At 38.4% G+C, this 13,579-nt stretch overlaps 1 protein-coding gene across 4 annotated transcripts in view; it reads right to left on the reverse strand.

Annotated features, from left to right (window-relative positions):
* Nucleotides 1–13,579, reverse strand: part of FRY (FRY microtubule binding protein) — a 247,907-nt gene that overhangs the window by 43,931 nt on the left and 190,397 nt on the right. For all 4 annotated transcript variants that reach the window (XM_055802396.1, XM_027792033.2, XM_055802395.1 and 1 more), the window contains 8 exons: nucleotides 12,699–12,849; nucleotides 12,049–12,152; nucleotides 8,372–8,557; nucleotides 6,142–6,340; nucleotides 5,389–5,510; nucleotides 4,321–4,508; nucleotides 3,304–3,398; nucleotides 988–1,589 (listed from right to left, as the gene is read on the reverse strand). In XM_055802396.1, the coding sequence (XP_055658371.1) occupies nucleotides 988–1,589; nucleotides 3,304–3,398; nucleotides 4,321–4,508; nucleotides 5,389–5,510; nucleotides 6,142–6,340; nucleotides 8,372–8,557; nucleotides 12,049–12,152; nucleotides 12,699–12,849 (1,647 nt within the window). The remainder of the gene's footprint in view (nucleotides 1–987; nucleotides 1,590–3,303; nucleotides 3,399–4,320; nucleotides 4,509–5,388; nucleotides 5,511–6,141; nucleotides 6,341–8,371; nucleotides 8,558–12,048; nucleotides 12,153–12,698; nucleotides 12,850–13,579) is intronic.

Here is a 13,579-nt window from a genome sequence, read left to right on the forward strand (position 1 = left end):
TACAGGCAGTGACTGTAACAGGCAGCTGTAACAAAAGCTGCTCTAGTTCAGGTGGGAGCACAGAAATCAAGAAATTGTATCTGGGCACAATCTGTTTTGTGAAAAGAAAGAATCTGATCGAGGAAAGTAACTTTCTAACCATTCACCCCCTCTCATTCTACACAATTAAAGAAGTTGCCTAAATTAGGAGTGTAATTCCCTAGCCTTCCTCTATACTGAGGGAAACAAAAAGATACCTCCAGATGGTATTGTCACAGCCCATGTGTGAATTGCCCAACTAAAGTCTGGAACGCAGGCACCACACAGGTGCTTAGAGATGGGCAGGCTGTTCATGGTGTTCATCCCCTTACTCTGTGCCTAAGCTTGTTATGACTTAGTCGGGAAGCCTGCACAGTTGTCTTAATATCTGTGTTTCTGACTGCTTAATTAAGAAGTGGTCACAATCTCAGCTAAATAATTGAGAATTTCAAAATGTTACTTTATTTCCTTATAACCCAGGCCTCTCTCCTCATTCACTTATGTGCTGTTATAGTTTATCTAAAAAGTGTACCAGAGTTTTTGATATTTACATTTCTAGGGAAAATCCCATAGAGCACTAATTGTAAATCAAGTAATCTGAAATATTCTGAAAATAATTCAATGGAAAAACTGGCCAAAAGAGGTTCTAGAAAATTTGACAGTATCTCCTTAAATATGTTTACTTTGTCAGCACTCAGAAACCTTATATATTGTTAAGCCCTAGACATGAACTGTTAAATAATACATAACTGCTCACCTCCAAAACCTTACTGAACAATAGATGCACTTTTCAGAAACATGTTACGTTGCTATGAAAGTTCCAAAAAGCTCAACCCGCTCAAAGCAAAAGCATATTATGCTATATTAGAAGATAAAGTGCCATTTTCTGTTTTGTTCAAATAGCTTAATGAGGCTGTATCGATGTCAGAGCAATGGAAATGGAAAAAGAAGAAAGTACACTGGTTTTACCTATAGCTTGAGAGGCATCCACCATGGATATTCGAGACACTGGTGTCAGCAAACTGAAGAGCTGTAGCGTGAGATCAGTGGTAGTAAGGGAGGTGAATCCTTTCAGGAGTAGCTGCTGAAGCCCTGAGAAGTCTGCCCACTTCAGCTGCCCTTGCAACTTCTCTAACTTCTCCCGGTTTTCAGCTTTATCTAGTGGCAAATGAGCCAGAAGTTTACTCAGTAACCGCAATGCCATTAGATACTCAAACTCAAAATCTGATTCCATCAGAGCCACAGCAACCCAGAAGATGGTGGCCAGTAGGTTGGTTGGATTGTTAATATGGGATGGGTCAGTGAGACTGTCCTTTAGAGAAGATGAACTTCTTGTTTTAGAGGAGAGGCCTTGCTGGGTGCACGCCTGAATTCTGTCTAGCGTGGCACTGCGTGGTGGGTCTGAGGACTTGTCCACATCTCCAAACTTTTTGGGTACAGAGAAGCTCCTCTGGTGCCTGCTTCGTTCAGCCGTGGCTGTGTTACTGCTTGCAGGATTCACATTGAGCTGCCCTGTGCTCTTCCGGTTTGCAGTCAGTTTGGTGCTTGATGTTAAATCTGGCGAAGATGAACTGAAACCAAAATATATAACACACATTGCAACGTGTTAGTGCACAGCTTGAAACTTGTACATATACTGGATGCAAGTTAAGTATACATCAAACTGTAAATAAATATTTAAATAGGAAGAGTAAACCACACACTGTCCATTGCAGCCTTTTTTTTTCCAAAACTGCCCACAGACATGACTGAAGTGAGGTTCACGTGGCACTGCATCAAACCAGGACAGGATAGCCTATGGTCTAGATAGGTAAGAACAACATGGGGATACGAGATACAGAGCTGTGAAGTGACTTGTGGAAATGCCTATGTAATGGGGCAGGGGTAGAACTGAAAACAATTTTGGTCCTTAAAATGCCCTCATCAGTGGAGCATACCCTGAACTTGGCATAGCTGGCAGGCAAAATGCACGATAGCTTACTAGCTCATGTGAGAACTGTGGGCAGAAAAAACAGCGTATCTTAAGCAGAACCAGAAATATACCACATTGTCCTCAAGAAACCTGTCATGTGACTGCCTAGATTCTTGCTAGTACAGGTCCTTCAGAAACCTTGTTGCGACTGCACCCTCCCCTGCCTGTATCCTAAGATCCCCTCAAGATGGTTAACAGAAAGCAGAGGCATTTCAGTTTCAGTGACTGATGCCTCCTCATGGACTATCATGGGATGATCCAGACAATCCCTATCAGTTATCTGTACAGATGAACATGCTGTGTGGATATATGCAAGGGAAGTTTGTTCTGGAGAACAGCTAATTCCTGACTCTTTGGTCCCATTCCTACCTCATATACTATAAGTCCCTACTCTCTATAATAATTTGGAGAGGATCCTATGGAATCAATAGTGTCAGGGCAAAGAATATTGCATCCTACTGCTTTCTGGAGTGTTTCTTATTTCTTGCTCCATCTTGCTCTTCCCTGAAATGTGCACTAAAGAAAGATAAACAGCTCTTAAGTTTAGAAAGTAGAAGTATTTCCCCATCTCTGCTCTGTCACAAGGCAATACCTGTTTTCTCCCATTGCAGTATAATACACAGAACTCTGCCTACTAACTTTAGAAATGATAGCCCTTGTATTTTTGTTTTGCATGCAAAGCGTAGTAACTTATGGACATTTTTCAAAATGTTCCCTTGCTATTAGGAGTCAGATAGACATTAATCTCCCTCAGTACTGTCAACAGCTAAAGAATGTTAAAGAATGAGCCTGCAATTTCCTCCATTTACAAAGGCCTACTTTAAGGCCAAGGGTTTCACAAAGATGGTCTATGTGCCTAGCAACATCCATGGGTTATGTACACATGGGACAAAATTCTCCATAGTTTTATTGAGGAGAACAAACCATAATAATTTACTTAGGGAATACTTCATCCAAGAATGACAGGTTGTATGAAACCAGTATTACAAAAGCCATGTTTCTTCCCAGGTATGTTTTCAAGTATATGATACAAAGGTGCAAAAAATGCAGTACTTTTAAAGGATATTGAAGTAAGTTATAGCCAAGTGGCAGCAAGGCAGAATTTATAATTCATTGTAAAGCTCCATTAGTTATATGAACATTATTTCAACTATTGCAAAATTTGGCTGAGATGTGCTCTTGGTCTAGTTCTCTGAAGGTTACAAATTAGTTCAGTCTTATCAAAATTATTGTATGTTGTCAGACTGCAGAACCACACACTTAATATCATGAGACATTGAAGAAAAAATATAGTTAGGAGAACAGGCCCTTACCGTGATAACACCGTCAAGAGATCACTGTTCTTCAAACAGTCGGACAGATTATCCACAGCTGCTTCCAAAGTAAGTAGTGCCTCCATTACATACCCCTATCAATGCACAAGGTTAACCATTTCAACAAAGACATTCAATATAGAGAACATTTAAAAATCTTCAGTTCATACAAGGAATAGGCACCTACTGAAAACCTGTAATTTCTCCTGAAAAAACAACAACATCCACATCAATGCCACTGCCCTAACATTAAAATGGCACAACTGTGTTTTATTTTCTGTCTCTGAATGATCTATGAAGGCATGCAAGAAGGGCACATATCAGGGGATTGGTAATGGCATACAGAACCTCTGACTTGAAGATCACCGATTTGAATTCTTGCACAAGCAGTTGTGACAGAATATTACTGTCATCTTGTGGCAGTTTCATTACCTAAGTAAAATATGGAGGTGATGTCACTCTATTCCTTACTAAAAGGTAGTAGTTCTCTTTACCGAGTCTTGACTCTTGCAATAAATAGTCTTTGGTGGTAAAAACTGCAGTCTGTTTAGCTAAACTGAGTGGATATTACAGTTCACTAAGAGTGAACTGGATCAAATAAGGTCAGTGTAAATTTTGTATTGCTATGGATGGTGTAGATTTCTTTATTCCAAAAGTTGTGAACATTTGAGAAATGAGGTGTTGTCTGCTTCATGTTGTCATATTACATCAGCAGATAGGATGATGGGTTCCTTAAGCACAAATTAATGGTGTGAAAAGGGAAAAAATGGTAATCGCAAATATTTCATTTTGAGTGACATTTACTAGATGTTTTCTAATTAGAGCTATACGACTGTGAAAACCTGACAAAGGCTTTGATAAGGTGCATATGGATTCAGTAAACTCGGAGATAATCTTTTCTAAGGCCACATTCTACTTTGCATCACTTGAGTCCAGAACACCTTGTTATAATGGTAATTTTAAATTAAGTACACATTTAATCAACAGTACTAAGAAGCATTCTATACAAATGCATACCTGAATCTCATCTCCATGCTCTCCAATAACTTCCACCAATCTTGACAGGAGGTCAGACAACGCATGGGCAGAAAGGGGCTGCTTTAGGGCCCTGAATATCTGGAAAGATCGACCAGCATAATGTCTTGAAGAGCTTGAAAGAGCTGTTTGTAAAGCAACTTCACTCAGATGTTGCTCCAGATGAAAACCTAAGCAAAAGAACAGCATGTCAATTTGGGTTTTTTTTGTAATGACAGACTTTACTGTGGGTCATAAACAGGCTGAACCAACTCTGTGGGGAGGATATGCACTGTAGTGTATCCTGCAAACCCTGTGAGAAATAGATATGCAGAAATGTCTGTGTTTGGGAGAATTTCCCACTGTTTACATTTATTTCACACAGAATGTAAGAAATTAAACCGCAAAACCAAAATTCTGAGTCTGCAAATGTTAGTCAGCTAAAACCTGAAATTATTCATCATATTTAAATTTTTTTACAATTCTTGGACCAACTTTCAAGCCACCCACTATTCTTGCTGGCAGCAACACAGAAACTTGTGAACCTCCCAAACCTAACGCCAAGCTGAATTAGGAGTCTTTCTATTAGCCTCAGAAGGCTTTGGATAAGATCTTAAATATAAATACCGATACTGCATTCTGCTTTGATCTTGCAAGATATTTAATTAGTGACTGTGTTGGTTTTCAAAATACCATCAGTACATTTCCTAAGCTCTAAAAACTTCATAAATTAAAACCAAACTTCTATTGCCAGAAGAAATTTAACAAGGTACATTTACTCAGTATCTGTGATGTATTTTACCAACAGGACATAGAGGGACTTTCATCTGGTAGAATCAATCAAAAGGCTTAAAACCAACAGCTTTGAAGAAATAATTTGATTTAACATTCAGCCGCAGTCTAACCTAACATGATTTTTTAAAGCAATTCTTTCATACGTCATACATCCTTGTTAAGACATACAGTATGTCATGCTTCTGCATAAGCAGATCTACCAAGTCACAGGATAAACATTCAGTGTGACCTTGAGGGAATACTCTTTTAGTTATGAAAGGAGAAAAAAATTACTACCTGACTTGGAATCTTTAAATACAGATACAACATGACGCAGAAAATTAGTAAGCTGTTCAGCACTCTTGGTGTTCTGATTTTTGGGTGTGATATCTTCATGGCACCAAAGTGGACCAAATGCCCTTAGAGAAATACACAATAAAGCACAAAATTTCTTTGAGTTATCTGAAATCAATATAATCAGCTAAAATATATGAACTGTAAAGGCAATCAGATATTTCCAGGGCCATAGCCTGGAAAACATGCAACTGAACAGAATTTTATGAGCAAAATACAGGTAAATAAATATTCCTATGCTGTATTGTACAAAATGTCTCTTTTAAAATATGAGTTACACCATTTAGAGAGCAGATAGACAAATCCCTGGTTTTTAATTTAACATCGCACCTAGGATCTGCTGGCTGTAGTCAGTAGTTAATATTAGTTTCACCATGGCCTTCACTCTGCCACTTGCTATGTAATTTTATAATAATAAAACCATCATCTTCCATTAGTTCATTGTTGAACATAATACTATCAGTCAATTAAACATTTTACTCCCGTATGGTAAGATTTCTTCTGTTCCTAACACCGTAGTGCTTTATGTACCTACCTACTTCTGTAATTATCAACAAAATAGGAATGGGAGTCTGTAATTACCATAAAAGCTTGGTCATTTTCCTTCAAGTCTTTTAAGTTGCTACAGATAATTGCAGAGAAGACATGAAGGTATGCATGTCGAGTACAAACATATCCCCTGCTTATCTCCATTACCTGGTTGTCAGAAACTCGATTAATTTGTTTGCTTTCTCATCTGTTTCAGCAGCAGTGTCCATGTCCTCAACCTCTTGTGTAATCTGTGGGAGATTTCCACTGCTGCCTCCCAGACTGATACTGGAAGAGGTGGAGCTGGAGCTCAAGCCGGAGTCTGGCACCGGAGACGACTGGTATTCTCGCAGAAAGTCAAAGCCACCTGCCAGATGAAGGAGAGGAGATAAAGATGGAATGCACTGTTGGGCCACCTTTACAGATGAAAGTGTCTGCCAAGCAGCTCTTTTCAGAGTCAGAAGCAGAAACCTTCTACTAGGAAATACGGGGGAAACCTGCAGAACACAACAACCCTCAAATGCCAATGGGAGAGAAAATGGTACTGTGTTTCTAAAAGTGTGGAATCCAACATAAAATGAAAAAAACCAGTCTTTTTTTTTTTATTTTTTATTATTACTGCATGAGGGCTACAGTACTTGACAAACAAATGTTTCAGGGCATTTTACATTCAGAAGAATGACTATTTGTGAAGTGAATTTTGAAGTTGGCCAAGTCCATGCAAAGTTCATCTCACTTCTCTGGGCTAGTCTGATGAGGAGAAAGACATCTGTGGGGTGGAATTTTTAGGACAATGATGCTGTCCCAATTTTACGAATGTAATGGAAACCAAGACACAAATGTTCAAGTCTTCTGTTCAACACCTTCAGTAACACTGGACTGCTGCTACTAAATATTTTCAGCATTAAGATAAAACCTCTGAGTACGAGTTCTGCTAGACCAAAAAAGCCACACAACTTCCAAGCTGAAATTAGAAACTAAGAACTGTTTTCTTAAGGTTAGACTGCTAGTCATCTTAGCCTGTATCTACAACAGAAAAACTGGCCTTGCAAGAAGGCTGGGAGCAGGAGGGGCCTCTCTACTGACAAATCCATTGCAGGTCAGGAGACTCGTTAATTTAGTTGCCTGACATTATGTGGAATGAACCTGAGCTGAAGTATTTTCAGTTATGATTCTCTGCTATAGCTACTCACCCACACGGTCACTCTTTATATTAGCTGCACAAAAAAGAGCCCAAATACAAAGCTGTGATAACTTCCTGGACTTGAGAAGCCCAGGCACTGGGTGGCAATTATGTTTTTCAGACAGGAATGAAAACAGTTTTTCATTTTGGCAGAAAAGCTGTAATACAACTTTAATGTAAGAATTTTATTCTGCATTTAATAATTCATGGGCATGCATTGGAAAAGAGATCCGCACAAATCAAGAGAAATTCACAAGAGGTAATTTTGCACAGATGTTATTCAGAATGAAACCTCAATGACCAAACTAACTCATTAAACTGAAATACCTATGCTGCCTTCTCATTACTTTAAAAAAATGTTTTGCATCTCATAAAAAAAAAATCAGTTATCAAATAATATTGTTTATAAAGCCAAAATATGTATTATTTTTGGTTATATTCCTAAAGAACCGTGGAAATGCACCAATCTGAGAATCTTTCCTTTTAATTTCTCACTGTATGGTGAAGTTCCTCACTCTCTCCCAGACAACAAGTCCTATCTCCATAACTCTACATTGGTTCTGTGAATCCTTCAAATCGCAACAGTATGCTTGCTTTTCGTAATATTACATGACAATAGTAAAGCTAGCTAGCAGCTTTCTACAAAATGTTCCCAACCAACCCCTTAAAAGCAGGTAAACTGCACAAAGTTAATAGAACACCCATCTCAGCAGACGCCTGAAGTAAGCCTCCTACTGCAGAAACAGATTTCAGGACAGAAATGAAGTTTATCTGTGATATAAAGGAGGGTGTATATCATGTGAAATTTAATTTAATAATGGAAAATCTGAACTGCACATTCTTGCTGCTCTTCCTGTGTTGGAATTATTTATTCATTTCTTTTGAAGGCTCAAGAGTGATTGCCCTCATTTAAAGTAGTCCCAGCTCCCTGAGGGGGAAGTTAGGAAGTTATTAGCCATGTTAATGTTTAAAATTCTACATTATATATTTTGTCTTACATCAGATAGCTTTCTCACTATCATGAAAAGTTATCTAATAATAATTTGGGTGCATCTCTAGGGTAGTTCACATGGAATTAATATTAATGGGAACTATTCATATTTGCGACTTTACTACTTTATCAAAACTGTTATATTTTAGGAAAGTAACCTTGACATCCTACTTTCAAAAACTGCACAGTATAATGCTATGTTCTTTTTTCTGCTGCTTTATTACCTGTATAAAGATATTCAGGTAAGTATGCTGGTTGTACTGTCAGAGTCTTGATTTCATTCATCTCTCTGGTCTGAAGAAGCACTGATGCAATGCCTTGATAGTTGCTATTGCAAGACAATGCAATCAAAAGATGAAGCAGTAACTTTTTACTGTGTTCAAAGACCTCAGGGCGGTAATGGTCAAGACCTAAAAGAAAAGGTTACAGCAATCACTGAATATGAAGTAATAATAAACAAGTACACATTCCAGAAATACCAAAAATTCCAAGGCAGTTCATGGCAACAGTGCAAACAAACAAAATATGCAGTATATCTAGATAACAGTTACTAGTGTTTTTACTTGAAAGTAGGTGTATATTCAGTTTACAGACTGAGGTCCCATACCGGAGGTACAAAAGAATGTGTGGCAATACAACTTTATGCATTCTGTCTCACTGCAGTGTTAATTTGACAGGGCTGGAAAACCCCTAAAAGATGAGAAACTCTTGATGGTAGTTATAATTACATTGATTACCTCAGTATCTGGCTTTCTTGCACAGACATCAGTTTTACAAGTGCAAACTGTAAGAGGTCAATGCCGATTTATTAAGAAAGGAACTGAGACAAAACCCCTTGAAAAAGAACTTCAGATACCAGTGACTAGCATGAGAAATTAGCCACCAGCTCAGGGTACAGAACTGAAACCGAAGGTCTAGCACTGAAAGACTCCAATCCCATTAGCACTCCTGCTCTTACAAGATTTTAACACAGCCTGAACAGTTCATAAATTACAAATATAAAGGAAACATGTTTGTAAAATAAACTGCACTGTGTGGTAGTAATCTCAATTCTCTTTCAGTATCTTTCAAGATATTTAAAAATACTTTCTCCCATTTAGAGGCAATTTCAGTACTGAAAAATGGAATTGTTTTCTTCTTCAGCTCCTCTCTTCTCAGGACATACTCCTCTTTGAAAAGCAACTACTTTGTTACTCTAAGTGGCAGCAGCCAACAGGTCTTTCAAGTCAGGTATTTTCTAATATACTCCAGTCATGCTGGTTATTGTCTGGCCTGCAAAAATGAAACTGCTCATACTGCCACAGTCTGAACAATGTGTCTTTGGCTCCTATGGGCAGGTTTATGGATGTCCTGTGATCCTTGCTCTTGCTCATCTGCCCATAACCTCCTCCAAAAGAACCACAGCCAACGTGCCCACCTCTTTTTCAGCTTCTTCGGGTTTCTGCTCCTATTCTCCTTTCTTCATTTCCTTCCACCTGCCAGGAGATAATGAACCCATCCTACCCTGTTCTAACATACACTGAAAAGGATACGAAAAGTTCTTTTAGTTGAAAGCAAATTCTAGATTGGCAGCACTGAAATCCTGTTAAACCCCAGTGCTGTATTAAAGTACTGACATAGACTATGAAGTGAGAAGGACAGTTCAGCTTTTGTGCTTTTCCAGTGCTGGGCCCTTCTTTAACTTGGAAGAGTTCCTGAGAGGGTAAACTTCTGTGATGTGGACACATTTCCATGGGAAAGAAGTCTAGCTGCTCAACTCATTTCACACGGGTTGCAAAACAGTTTTAAAACAGCAGTGATTTTCATGCACTGCTGAGACAGGCAGGCTCACACCAGCAGTCTGCCTCTCTACTTCACAATCAGTACTACAAACCATCCAACAGCCTATTAAACACACATACATTGCAAAATTCTTTCATTTTAGTATTTTCTCACTTCCTTCCAGTAAATGGAAGAATACAGGCTCTTCAGCTAGCCACCATACCAGTTTCCAGTTTCCTTTTCGGCCAGATGCATCTGCCTGTGCACATTCCAACAGGACAGAAATACTTAATTTTTAATCACATTCATACCTTTGGCTAACACGTGTAGCATAACTTCCTTACACCATCACAACAGAGCTCTACTATAAAACATAGAAACATTTTCTACAGGAGCTACAACAGCTCTAGAGAAACTGAACTTGAAGCCTGGAAGCTGTGATCTCATTTTAGCTACCACTAAACCAATTACATTTAGTGACCAGTTACATTTAACTTTAATTTCACATTTGAGAATTGAGATTTCTTAACCAAGGGATTACTTCAAATGGTATTTATAAATTTCTATTTATTTCTTATGAAAAACTGTAATGTTGAAACATTATTGTGTGAACAAATCAGTAGGTATTTTTATAATGGATTAATATCATAACTCTGTTTCTGCATATGAATATTTGCATGGCTCCCTAATGGCTCCTTACAGCCGTCTTAACTGCAGTGGCCACGCTGCCGCATACTACTCCTGTGTTAATTTATTCATTTATTCCTGTAAGAATTTCTATCTGTAAGTACCAGTTTTCTTACGCTTGTTACAAATCATACTAGAGACGCTGCTTGATCAATTGATGGTTATTGATTTGATTCACACACTTATCCAGTTTTCTTTCAGTTTCCTCTTATACTTAGAAAGTTCCAGCAATATAAAAAAGAAGTAAAATTTGTTATGGGCAGCCACAAAATAGATTTAACTTTTAAGTGGAGGGTATATGTAAAATGTCGTATTGAAACTGACCCTGGAAGTCCCATCTGACATGGTCCTGGCTGTTATTCTTGTGTTTCATTAGAAGTCTGTGGAAATCAATATACTAATATACAAAACTTCAGTTTTTGATGAGTGTGCATTTTTCAAAAACTCCTATTTCATAAAAATATTTCAAACAGAACAGTTGGTAACAGCATAGCTGAAAAGGAGAATGAGGTATCTTCTTCAACTATATACTGAAATATATCACATATATTCTACCGGTGTGCTATAACCTCCCAATTTAATCTTTTTTGCCCACTGAACAACAGACTCTTCCAAAATTACCAGTGAATAGACTTAGTGGTAACTATGGTGGCTGAATGAGAAGTGGACTCCAGTCATAATAAATTTATTTCACAAGTGTGTGGCTGTATTTGTTTGTGAAAACCATTATTTATCAACCATGAAAGTTAGGGAATAGCTTTATAATGCTAAATATGCTTGTGTGCTAAAAAATCAGGCCACTCACTTTTCATAATGTTAAGTGCCAGGGTAAGGAAGGTATCACCTTCCAGCTGAACTGTGTTACAGTCAAGAACAGACACAGCAGTGGGGAAAAAGCAGTGCGTCTATGCTCAGATATATAAAGGAAGACACCGATGATAAAGTATTCCATTAGCAGTGAAATTAATGAAGCTTGCTTTCCAGTGGTTTGTGTCCTACCTTCACTATCTCTGCAGTACAGCAATCTCACCTCTTACACAATACTTTCTGCAAAGGCAAGAGACAGCACTGGTGTGTGTAGTCCAGGTCTAAGGCATGTGCTGACTGCCCAGCTGCCCATCACAAACCAGGCTGTACAAAGGCTGGGTTTCTTCTGCCTTTCTCACAGCAGGGCCTATGGTTTTTTTAGAGATATTTTAGGAAGTCAATCATCTTCAAATTTCTACCCAGATCTCAATTTTGGGTGAAATTGGCCTAAATATTCAAAAGCTTCAAAATTTTGAGACTAATTCACAGACTGTAATTGCCTAAGGCTTTTTTTTTTCTTTTTTTTTTTTTTTTTTGGAAATCATAATTAAGAACATGTAAGAAACACACCTCTACAGCTTCAGCAAAACTGAACTAAAAGGACAGGAGTACGTTCATACTATATTTCTTGTTCTGTTGGTCTTACCTAAAAAGAGAGCATGAAGCAATAAAGGGAGATGAAGAGCCCAATCTTCTCTCACACTGTGATCCGCTACCATCTCAGTCATGAAGATGACAGCAATATTACACCTGGAAATTAAATCACAGTATCAGTTTGAAACCTCTTGGAGGTAGGAAAACAGTAACATGATGGCTATTTCTGACGAAATAAACAATCTCTACATTTTCGGACTTGTAGCATTTCTTCTCAGTATGATTGATGCTGGAGCATCTTGGCTACAGTATTAAGCAGGTAAGTACTCATTCTGAAAAGAAAACTATTACTGTCAATACAAATCATGTAAAAGAAGAATTCCAGAACATGCACAGCCTAGTTAAAATAAAAGATCAAGAGGGGGAAAAGTGCTATGAATAACAGCCACATAGACTTGGGAAAGATAAATTTTCCTTTTCAGTTTTAGATTCTTATCAGAAAGTGATGCTCTACACTGTAAATAGGCTTTCTGGTAGAACTACATACCTTCATTGCATGGTAATTTTAGCACTGGAAATTAGCAGAAATTGAAGCTATGACTTTCAGATGTTCTGAGTGGTGGGACAGTTGGGACTGGTGTTGGTTAACCAGTACGAGGAAGCATCTTACTGTTTGAAATGTCAGAATGAGAAACTGCTCACCTGTGAAGAGGTCCCCGTGGTGTGATGGTTTCTGGGAGGTAGTCCACAAGTGGTGCCCAGCACCCTCCATTGTAAGGCATGGGCAGGGGATGTGGTTGTTTGGTTTCAACAATGTTCAATAACCAGCTTGTATATGGAGAAACAGGATCATCTGCGTGGAAAAGCATTATAAGAGTGCATAAAAAACAAGTCTGGTTACTCATTTTTGAGAAATAATAAAAAGAGAGTTTATACTAACATATCAGCTCAGCTGCTTGGAATAATGTGGTAAGATGACATGAGGTCTGCAAATTCCTGTGTTCAATAACAAGTGATGCATTTTTAATCCTGCTTTCACGCTGCTGGAAATTAAACAGATTCCAGGCAGACAGCACTAAGTGGTAGGAGCTGCAGCTGAATCCCTGCTGTCACTTAGTAGCTTTGGATTCAGATCACAAAGCAACAAGCAACAGACTTTCTCTTCAAAAATGAGAGAGAAGTTCAGCCAACAAAGCTGCTGTCAGAAGCCATCTGTTGCAAGGAGCCGCATACCAGTGACACATTCTTGCAACTCCTCACCAGTGCCCTACAGAGCAATGCTACAAAGACAGAAGTCTAATGTCCTGAATTAAGAAGGAGGCATAAGGAATGCAAAAAACATCTTCAGGGTAATTTTCTTTCAACAGGGATGAATTATCTCTTGAATTTCTCAAAGATGTATTTAACTTTGCTTCAGTATGACAGCTGCTGTATATTAATGAGCAATAACTTTTTTCTTTCACCTGTTCATCTGCAATGATGTGGGTCATGTAAGGTATTTCCACCACTTTCTGTCTCCTCTCAGCTGCACAGCTTTGTTCATCTCTCCTGTATTCTGGTCCCTCTCATTCTTCACCATTTTC

Source organism: Falco peregrinus, chromosome 4 (genome assembly GCF_023634155.1).
Source record: "Falco peregrinus isolate bFalPer1 chromosome 4, bFalPer1.pri, whole genome shotgun sequence".
Taxonomy (NCBI): Eukaryota; Metazoa; Chordata; class Aves; order Falconiformes; family Falconidae; genus Falco; species Falco peregrinus.